The 23,964-nt window shown below is 36.7% G+C and overlaps 1 protein-coding gene across 12 annotated transcripts in view; it reads right to left on the bottom strand.

Annotated features, from left to right (window-relative positions):
- Nucleotides 1-23,964, bottom strand: part of LOC129780179 (innexin shaking-B) — a 139,704-nt gene that overhangs the window by 102,965 nt on the left and 12,775 nt on the right. For 9 of the 12 annotated variants that reach the window (XM_055788175.1, XM_055788176.1, XM_055788178.1 and 6 more), the window contains 2 exons: nucleotides 19,642-19,754; nucleotides 7,493-7,982 (listed from right to left, as the gene is read on the bottom strand). In XM_055788175.1, the coding sequence (XP_055644150.1) occupies nucleotides 7,493-7,740 (248 nt within the window). In that variant the 5' untranslated portion in view covers nucleotides 7,741-7,982; nucleotides 19,642-19,754. Of the gene's footprint in view, nucleotides 1-7,186; nucleotides 7,275-7,492; nucleotides 8,042-19,641; nucleotides 19,755-23,964 lie in introns of those variants that run through there. The other 3 variants (XM_055788172.1, XM_055788182.1, XM_055788184.1) reach the window with 3 other exon arrangements.

Genomic DNA, 23,964 nt, shown 5'->3' with positions numbered 1-23,964 from the left:
CGAATATTTCGTGAAGCAGCATTGTGATGATGGTTGCATGGAGTTCTAATACTGTCCCAATGATGATACTAACTTTATTTATTTAACCAGTGGTTTCAGTTCGCACGGATGCTAGAAGTGTCGTCGAAGAATGGCAATATTCGTTGAGGAAGAGTGTTGGTAGAACACAGCCTTCTGCTGTGTGTTTACATGATTCATGTTTCATTCATAAATTAGAACTCGCAGTAAAAACATCTCGTCAATAACCCTTTTTTTATTCGTTTGATCCTACCAACTTGACATTTCATTCCACTTGAACCACAGTTCAAAACAGGCACGCTCCTCCAAGGTGGTTCAAAGTGAATAACCCAGCGGATTGACGTCTGAACTACTGAATGGCAATGGTTTAATGAGAAGATTGCGCCGACCGCGTTCACGAATGGCATGAATGCCATTGTGCAGCTATACCTCGTATCCATCTCTCTGGGTCCATCTTTCACATCAGCTGTTATTTTGTACCGTTGGTGTCTACGGAACACGAATCGTTCATTGATAGGAAGCGGTTCGAGCAACTCGAAAAAATCTGTTCCGTTGTCTTCCCACACTTCAATAACGCGACGGTTGCCACATGTTTTTCGCACAGACCGGACTCCATCGTTGCTAGGAAATCATACAAATACTGATGGATCGCAATACTTGGTGAGAGTGAAGGAGTGACATTACACTACACTAGGATTGGGCGATTTTGGATCGATTCTCAGAAGATCGATCTTTTCCATTTCTATTTCTGATTTTTTGGATCGATTGTTTGTACCCGAACAAATTGTAAAGATCGATCTTTTTCTTTCGATCTATTCGATCTTAGAGTTTCTTTTTCAATGTATATCGATTTTAATCTCACCACCTGACAAATTTTATGAACATAATGTCAACATTTGGATAGCTTTCGAGGATGTCAAATTAGTGGTAGTGAGTAGGATTGAGCTATCTTTTTCTCTCCGATTTACGATTTTTCGGATCGATTCTTCCTACTCCAAATAAAATTCATGTTAAGGTGTGTGTGATAAGCATTGTTTATTAATATTCTATAGGGATGTACCCAGTGGAACTATGTTCCTTTGAAGGGATCCCTTAAATGTAAAAACCTAGCATCTACAGTTCAATATATTAAAACACGATTTGAATGCAATGTACCACTGGTAATTAACACGACATTATGTCAAAAGATTTCCAACTTCTAATTTTAAATGCTGTTTTAAACTGGTTTTAAATAACAGTCGATTATTCAACCCTTTCAGACGATCCGGTAGGGCATTGTACACAGATGGACCGTAGAAAGAAATTCGCATTTGCCCTAGATTTGTGAAGGTTCTCGAACGCATTAGATTATGAGCATTCCGAGTATTGTGCTCATGAGTTGTGGTCGGTAGAATGAGGTTACAAAGCATATTCTGATTTTTAATCACGTCGTATACAAACAAGCAAGACTGCAACTTGCACAGACCACGTAAAGGGAGAATTCTGTGCGACGCGTTTGTATACAGTTGAAAGGAGGAATATAACTGCGGCAAGTTAAAAATTATTTTAGTGGTAGTGAAAATTGCGAAAATCGATCGTTTCTTTGCTATCTTTCCAATCTTTTTGACCGTAGAAATTTTTTTGTAATTTTTTTTTGTGAACATTGATTCTTACCAAAATCCACAAATTTCATAAACATTGGATCCTTTTCAAGGTTGCCAAATTAGTGGTCGTAAATTTAGGAGAAGCAGTTTTGTAAGTTTGGTCTTTACAAAACAAGTGGTCACAAGTTATATTTTCAGCATCACATTCACTAGGCTGACTGTGAAAATTGTGATGAGATGGGAAGACATCAGGTCCAGCTGAAGCGTTCTTTTCTAGAACTGGGACTACTGGGACGCGTCGATTCTCCAGAAATTTTATGCCACCTAAATCTCAACGTACCACCTCGACGGTTGCGGAGAGTTCCTTTTCTGCGGACCATACTTCGGCGAACGAATTATGGCATGTACACAGCAATAGCAAGCCTTCAGCGTGCATTCAACACAGTTTCTTCGGCGTTTGATTTTAACATTTCGCGTGTTACATTGAAACAACGGTTTTTAGAATTAATTAGAGTTAGATAATTGTATCATTTGGACCACTGTAGTCTGTTGATGCCTGAACAAATAAACAAATAAACAAATAAACTAGCAAGATTTCGACTAAATGCCAGGCGTATGAAACGATTGAATTCAACGGTATTATTGTACATATCATGCTAAATAAGATAGATTTATGCGTTGATTTTTGTCCTAATTCGTTTACATCCAATATGTTGGACCTATTCACCTAGAGTCGTTATTGAAATTTTATCATACGTACAAAAACGTACTAGGAAACACATAACGCTTCGCATCATGGGGCTTGGTTTCAGTTGAGGTGGCCTTTTCTAACGGTCAGAGCCACAAAACTTACCCCACCAAGAGCATTGGGCTTTATTCAACAGAACATTGTGAGTCGTTATCAACCACTGATCATTCTGCCTTCAAACATCAAAGTAATTTCTATGCGAATTAATCGCTGAGTTTTAGCAATATATCTGTTCATATCTCCTAGAGTATGTGAATAGTCGTCCGAACTGATGATTTGTCGAAAAAAATCAGGTCGAATAAACGAATAAAACGATGCACACAAAACTACACCCGAATGGCTACCGGAAGAGTAATTTCTTTTCAAACATAAGGCAACTACCGGCCCCGTTAGGCTGACGCCATATGAGCCTTAATAAAATATATATTTTGGATAAAAAAAAATAAGGCAACTATTAATACGACATCAATAATCAATGATTATATTACCAAACAAGCAATTGATCACTTTCTAAACAGTTCCCCTAATGATATTGAATGGATTGAGCATGATTTTATGTCATCCATAAAGGGTATCTGAGTCGGCTGGAACGGCTGAATTTTAAAGCCACCTCACTTCTCATACATGACTTAAAAATATAATTGAATTATAATTCTTCATCATATCACAAAAGGTAAAAGTACATTATTTGACCGGAGGTCAAATATTTGACCATTTTTAACGTATAAAACTTGGTTTTTGGTAAGAATAATTTCCTCAGTTATCGTCACCATTTGTAGTGACTCGCCAGAAACTCCCAGAGCATGATTGGGAAGTATCAATGCATCCACCATATAGTCCGGACCTGGAACCTAGCGATTACCACCTTTTACTCGCATTGCAAAACTTCTTGAATGATAAGAAATTGGGATCAAAGAAGATTATGAAAATAAATTACTGGAGTTTTTCTCAAATAAAGAATAAGACTTCTATGAGAGAGGCATTACGAAGCAACAATTGAATCGGACAATCCGAAGCATCCTCAATAATGTTTTGAATTTAACACAAAAATAATGGATTGCTTTCTCCCCAACCTAATATTTTTTGTTTGGTAAGTGTATTGATTTCGCAGCATGATTCTGAAAACTATGGCGTTATCGCGAGATCCGTTTGTCTATCAGCTGTTTAATTAACACGTTGAATCGTGATTGTAATTGATTGGAATTAATTTTTTTCAGAATTATATGAACCCGCAAATGTCTTAAAGAAAACTCCAACGAGACTTTCGAGAGACGTTCATGGATTATTAGTTATATTTAATTTATTTCATTTCAAATTATCATAGAAAAATGAAAAAGAGATCTGGCAGCAGGATATGACGGCAGTTAATTCTTCGAGTTATAATGATAATGTTAAAATGTTTGTATGTGTACAAGAGTTGCCAACTTTTTTGGGATTACGACGAAAGAATTTGAAAATAGGTGACCCAAACAGCATCTACAATCCTGGATGATAACAGAGGTAGAGCTAGTGTTCGGATTAGTTAGTAACACATAGAATAAAACAACAATATTGTTCAATTGTCAGTGCAGCAGAGAATAAACATAAAGGTTGAGCATAGAATTCAAATTAATTTTATTGAAAAGAATTGTTCTTGTAAATTTTAGTTATACAGTAGAACCCCGATTATTCGAGAAAATGTCTGGCAAAGTCACCGTGCATAAAGAAAATCGCGAATAACGCAATAAAGAACTAAAAATGAGGTGCAAACACAAAAAAAAGATATTTCGACATGAAAACTATGCTCTATCATTACAAAAACCATTAAACTACCAATCTATAAGGTCTTGTACAACAATGGTCTGATAATGTGAAAGCCACGACCAAAACAAAAGAGCATGTCACCCATTAACGGATTCCGGGAAGCCCTATATATTTCCTACGGAGCTCGCTTCCGCAGATAATCCGTGCCGCGGATCATCCGCTCGCGAACAATCGAGATTCTACTGTATTTAAGTTCAATGAAAAATGTACAGTTCGATTAGAGAAAAAATGTGGTGTTAATCGTTAGATATCTCGTGTTCAATTATTGTGTGTAGTGATTATCCTGTATTTTGGCCTGCTGGATCAACGAAGGAAGTCATCGAAGGAAACCAACCAGAAACCTGAACTCCCAGGAGTTCGTGATACAGTCTCCCAACAGTATGCCAAGAGTGTCTTCTTATGCTCTCTGATATTGCTCTTATATTCCTATGAAATATATATATATATATATATATATATATAAATATATATATATATATATATATATATATATATATATATATATATATATATATATATATATATATATATATATATATATATATATATATATATATATATATTATCTAACTCTAATTAAATATATATAACGTATGCATTTAAAAAATGGACTAATTTCGAATGTTGATGAAATTACAAACGATAAATCTTTTTAACTATTTTTCTTTAAATCCTTCGTTTATAAGGCCTTCTATAAAAATCCTCCTACGTCCTGCCGAGCGGCCTTACGACATTAAGACCTGCATCCTGCCGAGCATCAATGAAAATATGTTCGCTTAAAAAAAATCTATCTGTCACAAATGAGGGACGTTGGGTTGGCGATCTTCAGTGAAATTTTTATCTCCAGTCAGTTCATCTTTTCCAGTGATCTCTTGGTATAATGGACAACAGGCAGATCCGGTTAAAAGATCACATCTTTCTTCCCGTGGTACTTCTTGATGAAGGCGGTAACTTCCGGCAGGTACTACTGTGTATCTCCCCATTCACCGCAAGCCCCGAAGGAAGGAACAGCGGCTTGGACATTCTTTTCTCTCTGATCATCACAGAAGGATCTTCTTTGAGAACTTTGTGTGAGAAATATATTCTACATCATCGCTTATCTCCTTGGTGGTTGACTTGAAGGAGGTAAGCGATGACGTAGAATATAATTCATCCATTATAACCACGACGTTGCGCTTCTCCGGAAAGATGCTCTTCACCAGCATCTTCAATCGCTCCTTCTGGGTGATTATCTGCGTTCTCGACTAACGCTTCTCCATAAAAATGCCCATTCTGTCCAGGTACCTCTTCACCGACCTCCCGACCCAATGTGCTTAACGATGAGGATACCTCATAATCTTCCTCTTCAGCTTCTACTGTACTTTACAGGCGCACAGTACAGTCGACGCTCGACGCTCTGGCCTCTTTCCAGAAGGGAAAGGATGTTGTATATTCCGGATCGACCATATTTGGCGGAAACGGAGTGCTTCGCTATGTCCAATTTCTTCGCTCTGCGGTGTAACTGGTAGTACAAACAAAGTATCGAGCGTAGTTGATTGATTGTTTTCTTCGTCGTGGCTGCTGCAAATCAACTGATTTACGGCGTCAAAGAATTTTGTAGAAGGCCTAATAAACATTGTATATAAAAAAAAATGGCCCGTTGAATTATCTTATCAACAATGCAGCGAATGTTCATTTTTGACATGATGCAAAGATGCATTAATCTCTGGTACAGATTCCGCTAAACACTCCTTATCATCATTCTCGGAACTCATATTTTTTAGAAATCCCGTTTCATAGAACACACCGCGGTTACAACAACCCGTTTGATTTGTGCATTTCTCTGTTTAAGTATGAAGAATTGATTTTTCAGTAGGCTTCACCCCGATAGATTAAAATGAATCAATAGAAAATGACTCTGGCTGAAGTTGAAAGAACAATGATTTCTTAGTTTTGAAAATGACAATCCTTAATCACAACCGAACTTCACCACTGAAGGAGAATAACTTTTCAAGTGATCGGCTGTTCGAACATTCAAGAATAGAACACAGTACGTTCAGATTTAAAGTTAGTCATTCACATACAGGGTCGGACAAAAAATTAAGACCACTACTCAAGCAAAAAAAAAGAAAGTGACAAAACTTTGAGAAAAAATAATACAATCCAGGCTTAAATCCATTTATAATAATTTATTCGTAATCTTTGAAGAAATTTATAATTTATAATTTTTTCAGAAAATTGATTGTTTCTCGGTGGTATTTTGTGTTTCTAGAATCCTGGTAAGTATTTATCAAGTAAACAAGATGTATGTAAGGTTTTAATTCTCGAATTCCTGTTGCAGTCAACGAAAATCACCATGAATTTTAAAAACGTTCTTAATTTTTGTCACATCATTTTAGTTTTTGAGTATGCTTTAAACTCATTTTCTAATGAATGACATCTGTATATAAATTTCTGCGAACAATCCAAATAAATCATCATGGATTGAAGCATCCGATTGAACTATTTTTTCTAAAAATCTATAATTGTAAAAACCAATAAGTTATTCTCAACACTTAGAGGACAAAATTAGGCTAATACGAGCATTCATACATTTTCTTAACTCACGCTACTGCGCCTATATAAGATATTAGGAAAAATAAGTCGAAAAAAGATAATCAGGCAAATACAATGGAAGAAAATTCAGTATCGTTTTATATAGCTCAAACTGTAGAATAAAATACTACGCATTTTTATGTCAGGGATTGTCTTACCTCATACTAAACAGATATTGGAAAAATTTGACCACCCATTCTATATTTTCATGCAGTATTTCCAAAACAACTATTTTCATTCGTTTCGTTATTAAATATGTAATGTAGTTAGTTAGTATAGAGATTTTCGTATTTCGTGTGATGGTTATATTACAAAAACATAGCTAGGTTTTATAGAAATACAATTAAAGAATGTGAAAAACTTGAAATAAAAAAATCTGGATGAATTAGATGAATAACATGCCTACTTTAAAACATGAACAAATATGAATATGAATAATTGTTGAAGAAAACAAATTTACCTAGCAACACAAGTAACACACGTAACTTCGCTCGAAACTGGAAAAACATTCAACCATTCATGTTTTCGCATTGGCAGGACTTAGGGTTCTAAATCAACACAAAAAGAGATCACAGAGTATAGCATTAACAGTTTTATATATGCAATATTGCTAATGTTGACATATGCTTATAGCTATAACACAACGATTATAATGTAATGAAAGTGCTGATAATTTTTCTATTGATAAAATGTAGTACACACAGTAAAGGTATGAAGCAGATAGCTGGGTAGGTACATGAAAGAATAAATATGAAAGTGAGCAAACCTCTTGTGTTGAATTCCTCTCCTAGTATCGACTAAACTCCTAGTGGAAACAGCTCTTCCCATGTGTGACAACTGATCGGAATCATAAATACTCCTTCTCGAAGGAGTATCTGGTGATTCAAGTTCAAGTTCCACACTAGGATCCAGAGAGTATAATTTAGTTGATCCACCAGTGTCAAATATTGAGCTCACTATCGATGCACTCCGAAACGTTTTCAGATCAACACGACTCTCTGAAGCACTTATCATTTATAACTTATTTGTTGTCCTTCTGTTGCATTTGAAACATTGTAGTGTTTGACGAAATGCTCTAAATCGTGTTGCACGTATTTTATTTACACTATTTCTTTACACTTTATTTCTCCCACCGCTAGTAACTCACTGCTTTATCCATCTGTTTATCCATTGCATGTCGGAATTGTACATCGAACATTTCGGTAATTTTTCTCGGTCCCCCTTTGATATTCTGCTGATCATTGTAGTTTCCGCCGCTGTTGCTCATGTAACACAATAAAATCTTTTTTATAATCATGTCATCAAAAACAAGGTTCTGTCAAGTAAAACACGGTTTCAATTTATTCGTTTTTGTTGTTAGAGAACATAACATAATATATCGTCATTTGTAACTCGTTGAGATTTGAACTTGTGACGGCTAGTTAGACTTTATCCACAACAATTTAATCAGTTTTGTTATTTTTTTTTGAGTTTGTATTGAATAATGATTCTTGATGGAGTAGAGTATCTGATTAAAGCTTAGTCCGGTTCAGAGTGAACAAAGTGTATTCAACCATAGCGACTAGAAAGAAGCCACGTGTGGAACAACAAGGAAATGGAAGAAATTTCAAGTGAATTATTGGATATTTCGCTTCAAAAAACTCTTCCTTTCGTTCTTCAACGGACACAGATAAACAATTCATATTGAAACACAACGTAACGGATGGCAACTAAAATTTGGGAGTTTCTTCCTCAAGCTGTCAAAAAACGACGAACATACTTGAAGAAGATCTGATTTATTGAAATTAGAGGTACATTGTCCATTATTGAAAAAAATGAACACATGAACACATTTTTTTTGCGCAGTGTGATGACGCTTCCGGCCAAAACGCGTATTGTCCATCTGCATGATGGTTTTGATGAAACGGTTTCAAAGTTTACTTCCAATATTTGTTCTGGTACACATAGGCTGACCAAACGTATCGTTTTTGTTTTGAGTATAGAGAGAAAAAATGACATCTTGTTGTACTACGCGATCTGTTCGAAAACCCGTGCCGCAAATTATGTTTGTTTTCCAGCGAACCAGCGATCGGATAGTGACCTTTCAGACATTAATCGGCTATGTTGGAAGAAACAATGTTGCTCAAGTTGTTTTTATATTTGACCATTTTATTAGAATTCTACAACGTGAAAGAGGAGAGATATTTTCGACTAGCGAGGTAAAACTCTATTTAATTCAGATGAATTAAAGTATGCTAAATTTATTAAAACTGTGAAAAAAATTTCGATACTGCGTTGGAATACATTATAATAATGGAAGGTTAGTCTAGGAGAAACAAAATAGAATATATGGATTGTATTAAAGTTCATTTCTGAATGGTCAGATGTTCCAAATAGCATTAGTAAAAAAATCCTGTTCAAATCGATGAACATAATTTGTTTGATAAGTGGACAATGTTTGAAGAAGTTATAATTTATGAGATAGAAATGTGTAACAAAGAATTCATGCCAGTTGCAAATCGTAAGGTGCAGATGTTTACAGAGATCGAAAACGAACTTTTAGGGTGTAAGAATTTGTGAAGCTAACGAATTATAGAGCAATTCCACGTCAAATCAGCTGGCCGTTGGCCCGATACTCTTCATTTTTTCAAAAGTTTGTACGTATGGTGGCAGGCACCAAAATCATTATTGTCATTATCAGATTGCCAATTTTCTTTACGACTGATTTTTCATAAGGGCATTGATCTTTTGTTGCTAAAATAATAACTCGGAATCCAGGCGTCTGCTTAAATAATGATGTACCGCAAAGTTGTTGGAAAATCAATGGGTTATTTTGGAAAAATAACATGGGGACATGTATTGAGTTATCAACATTTTTAATATTGAACTCAATTTTTGAGTAAGATTTTTTAACGTTGTTTCAAATGTCATTTTTCTTACACATTAAGGACCGGACAAATTAGAACGTCTCATTCGTTCGGTTTCCTCGAATGGGATCGTTTCCTTCGGTGTGGATGAGACGAAGGTGAGCCATCGGTAGGTCTTGTTTGATTATTGGCAAACCAAGGATTTAAGGAGTAGGTAGAGTGAGGTAGAGAAAATTTGAGAGCAATTAATCCTACTCGCGCACTTAGCTTTCATTGAGGGCGATGCAGGACGATCGACAGTCACACATGAAGGAACAAAATATCGCAACGCAGTTAAGGTGAAGGTGGAAGGAAGCCATTGTAGTAGTATAAGTAAAAGCACGTATAAAATGTGGTAATAGTGTTTGTGCGAGAAGAGCAAAACACACGCAAATAGATCAATTCACTTATCAGACTGTGTAGCGCTTCATTGACACGAGTCTTTGAATACATTTGAAAAAAAAAATATAATAGATGAAAAAAAGAGCGCCATTGTGGCAGCCATTTGTGGCTAGCTTCCACCTTCACCTTAGACGATAGCGTCCGAGTTGCAGTCTGAGTGCAAATCGATGCGAGTGTTCCGACCCCTGGATACGCCCTTATAAAAATCAATAGTAATTAAAATTGATCATTTAAAAATGAAAATTGATGCAACAGTTGCAACACTATTTTAAAAAAAATTAACAGAGTGGTGTCCATGATTCGACCGCATTGTTAACGTAGGACTATAACATTATTGTCGGCGAGCACAAGAGTTGCAGAACTAAGGTGGTGGTTTATTATCAGTTTTCGCCGAAGAACACAGCTCTCACCCCAGGAAAATGTCTTTATTACATCCGGTTTGAAATACGCTGATTTTTGAAGCCACATTTTACCCGGAAACAATGCACAGCATTATCTGCGTTTTTCATTTTTCATGTGGCAATAACTTGTTCTGTCTAAAGCTCGAGAATTTCTTCCATCTTCGAGAAGCAAAAAGTGTTGCCTACCGTAATGTGAGCCTCTTCCTCTGCATCACTCTAGTTTAGCACGAAATACGTTTGGAGTGCAAAACACCATCGAAAGCGCTTATACCCCTCTCGACGAAATTCCCAGTAAAGCACACGCCAAAAACAACACTGAACTTTGACGCCACTTTTAACCCGGAAACAATTTGAGCATCACGGAAATTGAATGATCGATCGGAAAAAGTCATCAATAAGTTCCCTGAATTCACAAAAACTCATTATTAAAAAAAAGTAATAAAAATCAATTCGCTTGTTCTTATGTCGGATATTACTTCAAAATATATTTATTCATTTACAGTTATCAACAGGTTAAGTTAGAACCCAAATGATACATGATTAATGTAACTTATCCTACCGGCTACGGAGAAGGAGGCTTTTCATTGTTTCTCTCGTTACATTGAAATCAATGAGCTCGATACGGTCATTATATACGCGAGACATGCTTGCAACGGGCTCTTCTTCTTCTTCAATGGCACTAACGTTCCTAGAGGAACTTCGCCGTCTCAACGTAGTATTACTTGCGTCATTTTTATTAGTACTTAGTTGAGATTTCTATGCCAAATAACACGCCTTGAATGCATTCTGAGTGGCAAGCTCTAGAATACGCGTGATCACAGTGCAAGTCGGAGGAAATTTCTTTGACGAAAAATTCCCCCGACCAGAACGGGAATTGAACCCGAACCCCCGGCATGTTAGTTATGACGCTAACCACTCGGCCACGGGAGCACTTGCAACGGGCTCGGGACGGGAAGGCGAAGAAAATCGTGATTGCGCAGATTGCGCGAACCAGAGAACAGGATAGAGCTTTGAGGCCGGTAAAATGTTTGGTGATACGAAACGTAAAACCGAGGACTTTGGATGCCTTCGAAACAACGTATGAGATATGTTCTCGGAGCGTTAACCTCGAATCCAAAATAATTCCTAGCTCCTTGATGTTTGTGGTTCTTTTCAACGTAGATCCAGAAAGCTCATAACCGAATCGTATCGTTGATCGTTTCCGAGAGAAGGAGATCATAGAACACTTTGCAGCGTTGAGCGACATACGGTTGGCTTCACACCAACTGGCAAAAATTGTTAACTGTCTTTGCCAAAACACGGCATCTTCGTAGTTCTCCACGCGCATAAATAGTTTGAAGTCATCCGCATAGAAAGTTTCTTGCATTCTAATATTAGGTTAACGTCGTTGTGGTACAGTAAGAAAATTAAAGGTGACTTCCCTGTGGAACATCCGATGTTACTTCGAATGGTGGTGATATAAAGTCACTCATTTTCACACACACATCGTTCGACCGGATAGATAAGACTACAGCCAGAGTAGTAACGATCCATTAAAGCCGATGCGATGCAATTTAGCAATCGTGATCTGATGGTTGATTTTGTTAAAGGCCGCTGAAAAATCAGTGTATATTGTGCGTCAGTGCGTCGACTGGGTTTTTTTATTCAAGTGCTTTATATTGGGTTGGGGAAAAAAGAAATGTCGTATATTGTCAATATATGGCAACACTTAAACATATCTTGTGTTGTACTTATCGCATCGGGTCATACTATAGGGCTATTTAAAGACGACAATCTACAAGTGTCGTTTTGACAGTGTTGTGATTGTCCTTTCCAGTCTCAAGTTATAGCGCATCAAAGATGGAGTCTACCAAGCAAGAAATTCGCCATATTTAAAGTTTTTACTACCTGCGAGGTAAAACTGCAACGAAGGTGGCCGAAAAAATTCGTGTAGTTTATGGACCCGATACTATACCGATTCGCACAGCACAGCGTAGTTGCCTTCTAAATGGCAACATGTTTGCGAACAAAACGGCGCATATTTGACTTAACTTGGATAATTTTAAGTATGTTAAATAAAGCGTCAAATTTCGATCAGAAATACGACATTTCTTTTTCCCCAACCCTATATATAAATGACGTATGTTTGTTGAAGTTGAGCGTTTAGGGAAAATCCATGTTGTTCTTCAACTATGTAACTTTTACATGCGTGTTGAATGAAATCAAGGGTAATTACTTCGCAGAGTTTGGAGATGGCACATAAGCAAGCAATTCCACGGTAATTTTTCACATGTTTCTTGCTCCCTTTCTTAAGCACAGGAAAAACATTGGACTGTTTCCAGATGTTGGGGAAAATCCCGCTTTGTATAGATCTATTGAACAATGTGGATAACGGTGAAGACAAACTATCAGCGCAACGTTTCAAAACAATGGATGGAATTCCATCAGGACCAGAGCAAGATGATGTTTTTAGCTTCGAGCAGGCGTTGTGAACAGATACAAATGCACCGAAAATCTTCAAATAATTCAATCAAGTTTTAGGGGCTTTAAAACGGCTGATGGATAGTTTTGTAGAAACAGGTGTAGATTATTGATTGATGATCCGTTCTTGCACTCGCGAGAGCAATACACAAGAAATTTCTTTCCTTATAGTAATGCAGCAATGTATTATTCATCGCGAATACTATCGCGACAGTCAGTGGCACATTCGATCACCGACGATTAAATATTCGCTCCCCCGGCTCCACATCTCTCATATTTTTCTTGCACATTTCTTAATCATTTCAATTTACATTTAGTAACACATAAAACAACAAAATGTTCGTGTCATGCATAAATATAGGAGCACTTTCGTCAGACGGCATAAAAATCGACCCAGCGCTCCCATCGAACAAAATTGTACCACTGTTTGATTTATCTTCTATTCTTCCTATGCATCGTGCAAAAGCTCTGTAAAACCTCTAAACATGAGGAAAAAATGAGTGGAGGCGATCTGGCGTAGTGGTGGAATCCATACCCAGGGTTGTCACATATACAGAATATTCTGTATTTCACAGATTTATCGCCAAATTTTAGATACAGAATCTGTCTATACAGAATTACAGATTTTCAGCAAAAATACAAAATTTACAGATTTTTTTAAATCCAATTTTAAATATTAAATTTATTACAGCATAGATACCTTGATTTATAAAAAAATTGAACGCAACGCAATGAAATGGCTCTCGTTGGAGACAGTTATTAAGCCAAATCTTGAGCCATTTAAAGACCTTAAACTATTCTCTTCATTCCAAGTTAAGTATGATCATAAGCAATACGCCAATTGACTCATTTAAACGATCCTATGACTAAATCGATTTTACTGTTCCTAAACTTTGTTCTACCGCTCATCAATAACGTCGCACTTTTCAATCATAAAGCTCTAACTTATATTTGGAGAGTTACGTGCAACGATTCGTTGATTCTGACCTTGCTGTGAAAAAAGTCTGGAGATCAGCCAGCCGATCTCAATTATGGACTCTATTTTGAAAGCGAAGAACTATGTATCGACTAAAGGAGTAGCGTCAAGAATAAAGTTGAAGGAAAATTTAAAGATAAAGTTCAACAAAATCATGTAAAAACATCATACAATTCAGAGGCGAAAAACTTTTCTATAATTATTTTGTTGTATTGACACGACTTTAACAACCCATATATAAGAAAAATAAGGTCAAAGTGAAAATAAACCTTTATTTTCATTTTTTCCCATTAACTTTCCGATACAGATTTTTTGACCGAAAATACAGACAAACAGATTTTTTCAAAAAAATTTACAAAATTAAATATGGCAACCCTGTCTATACCGGGGGTCTTCGTAGCCACTTGGTTACGCGTTCGCTTACCAAGCGATCGATCGTGAGTTCAAACTCAGGGCCCTCAATTGACCATCTTTGTGTTGTTATAGAATAGCTACGGCCACGCAACCATCATCAGCGATGGAAATCGATCCACGGTGGAACAAAGATCGATTCATCCATACAACTGCTCTGCTCTGTAAGAAACATCGGGCTGCTGTTCTATAAATAGCCCAACAATGATCAATATCACCTGTCTCCGCTGTCCGGTCTGCTGAACAACGGATGAAAAGAAAGAATAACCTTACGCCTAAATGGCTACTACTGTGTAATTTATCATAATGTAATGGAACAGAAAACTTAACGCCTACATGGTTACTACTAATTACTGTGTAATTCACAATTTATAGAAACATTAACATATGTACATGTACACGATTAAACCCGGCTCTGTTACAGCTAAATGCTAATGAGCCTAATAAATAAATGAGATAAAAAAAAACCCGGTCTATACCGCTCACGCTAAAGGTCACGAGTTCGATATTCTTCAAAAAAATGGAAGTAAAGTGATGAACCAGTCAAATGTGTTGAAAAAAACTATAATACAGATAAAAAAATAATTCAAAGCCTTTGAGGATTACAGAATCACAATGTATACATCAAACAAATCTTAGAATATTTCCAATTCGATTGGTGTGCAAATCAATACATTCATACGTAGCGAAAGTAGTTAGTAACTTCCAAAAATCATAATATCCTTCACAACATCATTTCATCATCTAGATGTTCCTTCGTTGTAGAGAATCAAGCAGGTACATCTAAGAATATTTGATTATTTTGTTTTTCTCTCGGTTTTATTCACTCAATAATTTTTTTCGAAAAATATCAAAAGTTTTTTTTTGGCTTACGTGTCCCGTTTATGGTGCTGAACTATTTGGTCAGCCTAGGTGCACATCTTGATCGATAGCCAAACCAGAGGGCTTGAACCATGGTTTAGAAAAACCCCTTAGGAAATTGCAATGTACATCCCTTTTCGTTAAAACTTATGTTTAAATTTATATTTTATGTTCGAAGATGCAGTAGAATTATCCTTGGAAAAATATCGAATATTTCCGGGAATGTGCGTCTTCGAAAGAGAGAAGTAGCTTCGAGAGAGACTTACCTTGTCCAAAACAAAACATTTTCCGGAATATTTTCGAAATCTGTTTCTCAGTGTAATCCGGGTATCTTGTCCTCCTTCGGCTCTTTATTCAGACTCTTTTCAATGTTTTGCAGATATACTGATGAGAACAGTTGAACTTGTTGTTGAAGGCACGAGACAGAGAACGAAGTTGCTTTTTTTTCGCTTTAAAAATGTTGCACCGTATTCTTTTTGTCGAGATTTTGTCTTGATGCCGAGAACGCGCTCGCGAAATGCTTTTTGTTTCGATGGTATTTTGAGAAAAACTGAGCAAGCATAAACAAAACAAAAAAAAATACTAGCAGAAAGAGCTTTTAGTTGCTACTCCCGAATTCATTCAAGACGTGTTATTCAATATCTGATAAAGTTAGTAAGTTAGTATATATTCTTGTTAGCTTTCGTTATATCGGGCCTTATTCCCGAATACACTACACGTGAAAACAATGTGTAGTGAGTACAACCTTATTCCGGAGTACACGCCACTGTAAACATTTGGTAGAATTCATTATCAATACACCGAGTTCATCCACCGATGTTATTCTCATTTACACTTCACGCTCTCTTTTGTGTAAACAGTCATACACTCTCCCGAAAAGTTGGTATATATAACGAGCTTTTTGGTAAATATTACCAATATTTAATAAATGTTTGCAATACGAATTCTTCGTACATATTACACGATATGATGTCAAATCGGCCAGTATAACCCAGTATAAGCAGTCGGTTCAACGTTCATTTAACATATACAACATGTTATATTAACCCTACCTTTATGCATATATTGTTATGAATTTATTGAGCTTTTGTATGCATCTTTATTCATTTATTGAACTATCTGAACTACTTAAAATATTTATTGAACTATCTAAATTATTTATTGAACTATCTAAACTATTGACATCTGATCCTGTTCGATTGGGTCTGATCCATGGCTACAAATTAGGAAAAAATACACAGTTATTACTATGAAAAGCTACGACAGACTACTCAATTCTCACCATTACCCTCTCCCAGGACCAGCTTGTAATTACTTCTCAGCCAAACACATTCGGGAGATATCATGAAACTGATAAAACCCAGATGGCATTAAGTGAAGCTAGCTTTATGCCCCGTTGCAACATTGACTTGACACGCAGGATACGGAACCTGCGTCGTGACGAATCCGGAAAACATCTAATTGATTGAACCACCGATCACAATCGTCTGCAAAACGTTTATGAAGTTGTCCTTGACCTAATCCAACAGGTAGAATTAGGACTCGACAGGGCTCGTTTTTGTGTATCGAATTACCCAGATTCCTTACTATTGAAGTTCTCCCGCAGCAGACGAGCACAAATCATTGCTATCCAATATGTATAAATATCAATTAAAGAACATAAATTGAATTGATTTTCACGAATATTACTTACCTATCCCAAATCTGAGTTAATACGACCCTCTTCTGTGATGAAATCAATATCGGAAAGTAGTGCCTTGCAACTCAATTAACAACTCGGTAATTAGGCTAATAAATTTATTTTCTTCGCGGTTGCCAGTAATGACAATCGTAAAAGTTACTAACACCGCGAAGTAAAATGAATCAATCGTTGGTAGGGATGTGTATTGCATCTGACATTCATTTTACAAACGATTGGTAATATTTACAGAAAATATGTACATTCTACTGTTTGAATTACAAAAGATTTGGAAGCTTTTTTTTAGTAATCCATTTTCTGGGTGTATCGACACAACTCGAGGATAAACAAAACAAAATACAACTGACGTTTCTATTATGGTGGGTATAAACTAGTGATATATTCATGTGAAAAAATAGGATGAGATTTATAGAAATCGCATCAACCGTTTACACTAACGCGAACTTATATACTGAATATATTCATATTTTCAGTGAATTTATTCACCTAAAGTAGAACTGCATCCAACTTTAGTGATTTCTCACCAAAGAGAAATTCACCAGCGTTTACATATGCCTGAATTTATTCTATTCATAGTGGTTATATATACCTCGAAGAAGTGCATCATATATATTCTCACCCGTTTACATCTATTTTCCATCTATAGCTATAGATCTCCCAAATGTAAACGCGCAATTAGAAACGACATCGGAAATGAACACAAGGTCATTTTGGTATCCACTCCACATTCTACACGAAGTTCATTTTTACACTTCACGATCGATGGAAACGCAAAAAAGTGAAGTGAGATGTAAGCGTAGTGGAAACGTTAGTGTAAGTGGATACGGGAATAAGGCCCATCATCTCATAAAGATGGCGCTTGGACGGTAATGCTTCCTTTACAATGCAGGCTTTTAATCGCATGCGATATACTCACTCGCGATATTTTTCAGTGCAGCCCTTTACAATGGTTAGCGATATCGCGCGATAATAAGTCATAATCTGTCTGTCAAACCTGCATCCCTCTAATCATACAGCCATTATTTGTTATGGACATGGTTGTACTAGAGTGGTGGAACAAAATCATATCGCTAGAAATGTGAATGCAAGTATAAAATGCCAGATAATTAATAATTAAAAAACCAACAAATTCAATCGAATATTAACAAAAATGTGTAAAAATAATTATGATTATACAGCAAAACGCTTGCAACAGGTGATCGATGCAGCTCTAACTTTATGAAACGTTTCATATGAACATTTTTTTCGATATATCGTTCCATCCATCAAGTATATTTTGTTCCACCTGTCTGATGTATGTAGTGTCTCCTTTCAAAGCAACGCGATTTTCGCAGCCAAAGCTTGGAGAGTTCTATCTTTTTTCGCACTGTCATAGGTGATTTCGCAATTTGCCCTGATTGGTTGACGAATAAAAATCGCTATTGAAGAAAAAAAATCGCGCTCATTGTAGATGATTGTAAATCCGGCATAAGTAGTTGATAATTAGCAAAAAGATCAATTGTTCTTCAGAAAAAAAAAAATAAATATAACAGTATAATACGTAGAATGAATTTTATTGAATAACATAATTACTACAACTCAACAAAGCATGAATCGTATTCAAAAACTAATAGCGAATTCGTTTTTAAAACTGAGTCAGTGCCAAACTGACTCTGTAATAAAAAAACGTTTTTAGTTTCACGAATGCGGTGGTTTGTTGGTGTGCGTTATATAGTCTGATTTCTTTATATTTACGACGGCAAATGTACAGTGTCGACGTCTGGTGGTGATATTAGGGCTTGGGAGGTAAATTGTTCTCCATCAGATCAGAAGGGCCAAGTGCAGTGTAAACATATAAAAGTTTGAATGAAAATTTTTACTTAATATTGTTTGATTACCTAACACATGTAGTTCTGACACTCACTTAACCATTTGTCGATGCATTTCCTGTTTGTTCCACAAATAATTACTATTATAATATAAAACCATCATTAGACACAGTTTTCGTTCAATATTCTGCGATATCGGAAAAAAAACTTTTATTTAATCACATAAAATAAATATTCGATACGTTAAAGTAAATTTTCATTCATAATTTTGATTTTGAAATTTATTCCACCTGAATATCCATCATTATTTTCACCCCCCAATGAAAGCACACGTAGCTTAGCCGTCTACTCTACTCTTCAAAATCAGAATCCGAATTGGATTACGATTCCAATAATACAAAAGCAAAAGCAGCAGGTTTTCCATTTTCATAGTCTTTATTTTTAGATTTTCCAAAACAATATTCGGAACTTGACAGTTCAGTATAGTTGTATTGGTGAACCCGAGTGCCAACCCGTGAAACATCTCAGTGCGAAACTAACAGCTTTCGGGGCGAACTAGTGCGACACTGAGTGCGAAACTGAGTGAATAAAAAAACGTTTTGACAGCAGTTAGTGCGGCACTGGGGTTGAAACTGAACAAAAACGAATTAGCTATAAGTAGAATAGGTTTGGCGCTTTGATTTCACGTCAACTACGCAAGTGTTCACAGGGCTGGTTTCAAACTGTCATAGCGAGTGATTGGTTGTGTGTAATACAATAATCGAGATAAATATAGATGAAAAAAGGGAATATATTCAAGCAGTGTAACATCTAATGTTTAGTGTTTTAAGATAGTGGATGTAATTATCCATATTGTGATCACAGACTGTGGATAGGCTTAACCGTCACAAATATCCGTTTCGAAAAAAAAATATTAAAGTCAAATAGCTGTCCGTGTCATGTTCCCATCACGAGATTTTAAGTCTTCGTATATCTAAATAAATAGTCCTAACAATTAACGAAGTTCACTCACATCCACCTTCTGTGGCTGTTGAATGCGCTTTGGCACATTCATTACAATTCTTGTCATTGAGTAGAATTGATTAGGCAAGCAATAGTTTCCACCCGTCGCATCGCAGCCGAAATCTGAAAAAGAAACAAACAATTAATGTGTTTAAAATAAAATGGACATGTAAATAAATTATTAATATTATAATCGTTATAGGCACTGACCACTCAAGCATTCTGAATCTTTTACGTGTTGAATCATCCTCGGAAAAGAACAGTGAATGGATGGAACCTAGGACTAACACACGCCTCATCCTCCCCCCCTTCAATACAGAGCATAACTTATAAACAGCCCCATTCTTAATGATATGAACATTATGAACATTTAAAGTACATTGGATTGAATTACCACAAAACCGCTAAATACACCACTGATTTCTCATTTGTTTAAGGAACCCCCTAAGTCCATCAACTTTAAATCGTTATATTTTGAGCTTGATGAAGTAGTAGTCCAAAATAATATCCTTTGGGTCTAATAATCGAACCTTACACCAACTAACTGGAGGACCCTGTCAAAATTTTAAGAAAAACAGTTTTTAGTTGTTTTCTCGCAAGTGCGTCAAGTGGACTTATGGGGTTTCGCAAACAAACGGTTCAATTCTCAACGGGATAACATTTATCAAGTACCCATTACAGAATTTATGAATAGGAACATCGTGGCAATATAATTGGAGACACGAAACAGATTTGGAATTCCCCCATTAGAAGTTGCTGCGTTGGTTCAACAATTCAAATTGAAGAACAAACAATTCATTATAGGACAAGTTGACCCGACGACTTCGTCCCGCCCAAAATAATTTTTTTATATGAATTCTTCCGAATATTCGCGTTTTCTTGCCGAGCGAACGTTCGTGGGTTCGAACTCTCTATTGATTGATCTTCACAATTTTCATTTACTATAAATTTGGTAGAAGTACCAAAACTCACCACTATAATATAAATTTATTTTCAGACATAATTTTCGCTCAAGATTCTTGATTCACTTGAAAATAACATGTTTCTCCGTTACATGGAATACATGTTTGATACAGAAAATTATTCCATTATTTTTTTTTATTTTTCACCTGAGAATAATTTTCGCTCCACACTAACAGAACATGAAGCTTAATTCCGCCATCGCGAAATCCAATTGGACTAACAACGTCATACTGAAACTGATGAAAATTATTATTTTTCAAACTTTCCCTCGAGGTTTTTCAAAAAAATTCAAAACTTTTTCTCGAGATAACTTTGATCTACAGGCAGAGACGAATACATTCCTTCTTCGGGTTTTGCGCTTAACAACACATTTGGCCTTCCATTTTGTTTTATGTAAATATAAGATATGGAAATGCGTTATTTCGCTTGAAAATCGATTTCCATTTTTAAACAAAGATCAATTCAGATAGCGCACATATCAAATGAATTAACAACGCATGATGTGATTGTAAAACATACGGGAATTCAATTTTCCGAATTTTACAATTTTCCTTCAGAGTTTTCCGAATATACATTGATCTACGGAAAGAGACAAATACACTCAGGTTTTTTTTACGCGGGGGATACGTACCTCGTAAAAAAACCGCGTAAAAAAAACCGCGTTAATTGGAAAATCCGCGTAAAAAAAACCGCGTTAATTCGAAAATCCGCGTAAAAAAAACCGTGTTAATTGGAAAATCCGCGTTAATTGGAAACTCCCCGTAAAGAAAAAAAGGTCACATAAAAATCCTCTTGAGAATCGTGATGGGGTGCGGCATACGCTCTGAGGGAGCTTGAAAGGGAGAGATATGAACTGAGAGAGAGAAGTGATGTTGCTCAGGTTTACGCGCAAAAATCGGAAAATCCGAGAAAAAAACCGCGTTAATTGGAAAATCCGAATTCGAGTAAACATTTATTGTAACTCATTATATGAGCGATTTTAGGGGGTATGACGAAGCGAGGTGGAGTGTGACAAAGTAGTTATCCAGCCTAAGGTAAATTTTATGTTTTAAATGCTCAAAAAGGTGCGCCTGAGGGAGAGATGTGATATTGCTCAGATTAAAAATAACATAACAAATTAATTCAAAAAAATCCAAATGTTTAATATCTTTGTTTTTTAAATTAATAGAACACAGATTCAACCAAAAACTGATAGAATGTATCGTACAATGCTTAATCGCTATCGTAGATAACACCACATCGTCGGCGTTTCAACGGGCTATCGACAGGTTGTGGTTCCTCGCCGTTTAGCTGTGCATTTTCGGTAGTTTTCTTCTCGTATTTTACCAGCTCGGTGTATCGTAGTAAACAGTGCCTTAGATCGTTACGGAAGGAGATGACTCGCTCGATACAAGGATCGTTTGTCACAAAAAAATCAGCAAGCGTTTCACCAAGTTGCAAACCTTCCTTAATCTTGCTCACGAAGGTCGTACGGAGGATTTCCGCTTCGCAGTGGTGTGCTCATCAACCCATTCTTGCACAAGCTTTATGCTATCTCGAGATACTTCTTCTTGCACTTGCAGATTCATCAGCTAGCGACCCAGCTTGTATTTCTCCTGGAAATGCTTTCTCTGCAGCGCTAATTGCCTCTGTTCCAACTCTAACTGCTTCTGGTCTAATTCTTTCTGTTCTGTCAGGCATTTGCGTTGCAAAATCTGTCCTCCGACTTGACGTGGTCGTTCCCATCGAAACTGGCATAGGCGGTGGTGAACAACGCGGGCAAATTGAATCTGTGTTCGCTACAGATGCATCGAACCTGGCACATAGGTGCGGCACTAATATCCGTCAATGGCACTAAGTTCCGTCATATGGTCTCAGGAAGCATGAGGGACAGATTTGATATTGCTCAGTTTTTTTTACGCGGTGACCGCGTTAAAAAAACCGCGTTAATTGGAAAATCCGCGTAAAAAAAACCGCGTTAATTCGAAAATCCACGTAAAAAAAAACCTCGTAAAAAAAACCGCGTGAAAAAAACCACGTAAAAAAAAACCTGGGTGTACAACAAAATAAAGTCGGCTCAAATCGGATCATCCATTCCTCGGGTTTTCCACTTACTCAATTTTTATTTATATAGATAGAAGATATAGGAGTGCGTTATTTTGCCTGAACATCCATTTCCACCTTCGAACAACGATCAATTTTGGCCTTCCATTTTTATTTATATAGATGTGACGCTTATGCCCATCGCTCGATATAGGGTAGTAGCTATTTTTTTTTTTATATCTGTATTATAGTGATTTTGAACTCATTTGGCTGGTTCGTCACTTTTACTTCCATTTTTGGAAGAATGTCGGGAGTGAGAATTGAACTCGTGACCTTTAGCGTGAGAGGCATGGTAAAGGTCACGAGGGTAGTAGCGACGACAATACTAGAGGACTTATCGACTTCGCTGCCTCCAAGGACATTACCATACGTAACACTTACTTCCAGCACATCCTCCAACACCGTTATCACACCGTAGATCACACAGCAAACAGAAACACAAATTGTCCACGTTTGTACGACGATCGGCACTTCTCGGATATCATCGACGTCAGAACCTATCGTGGCGCTAACATCGATTCAGACCACTACCCGGTGGTCAAACTGCGTTCTAAACTGTCTGTCGTCAACGTTGCTGCAACATACTCGCAGCGTCTTGAAACTGCGTTACCGGGGGTAGACGAACTGGATACTGCTCCCCTCGATGAATGCTGAAACACCTTGAAAGCAGCGATTGGCAGCACAGCAGAGCCCGTCATCGGGTATCAACAACGAGGGCAGCGGAACGAATGGTCTGACGACGAGTGACGAAATTGTGAAGAAGATCTAATCTTTCAATGGGATGTAGAATTATTGTAAATAATAAAATCAACATCCGTAACCAAAGAAACGGTCCAACATTTGTTTACTCAATAAGACAAGAAGTTCTTGATCTACACTTTGTAACTCTAAATTACCAGATACTTTGAAGAATTGGCATGTGTCAAATAAAGAATCGCTATCTGATCATCTGTCCATCTATCTTATCTATATCTTCTATATATCTATAAAAATCTCGTGTCACGGTGTTTGTGGTTGAACTCCTTCGAAACGGTTCGACCGATTTTGATGAAATTATACACAAAAAAATTTGCAGGCATGAGAATAGGTCATAAAGTATATGTCATACCGCTAAGATACCGATTGATGTATATATACAGCCATTCCATGCCAAGCCGATACAGTGGTTCTCAGATTTTCGTGGAAAGTGGATATTTTGTTCTTTGTCGTAAACCATTAAGCCGGGTTCAGACGGTGCGAGTAAACATACGAGTCGGTCTAGTCAGTTACTGCAGTGCAGCTACTCTCA

This window comes from Toxorhynchites rutilus, chromosome 3 (assembly GCF_029784135.1).
Source record: "Toxorhynchites rutilus septentrionalis strain SRP chromosome 3, ASM2978413v1, whole genome shotgun sequence".
Taxonomy (NCBI): Eukaryota; Metazoa; Arthropoda; class Insecta; order Diptera; family Culicidae; genus Toxorhynchites; species Toxorhynchites rutilus.
This window is presented reverse-complemented; position numbering and strand designations above follow the sequence as displayed.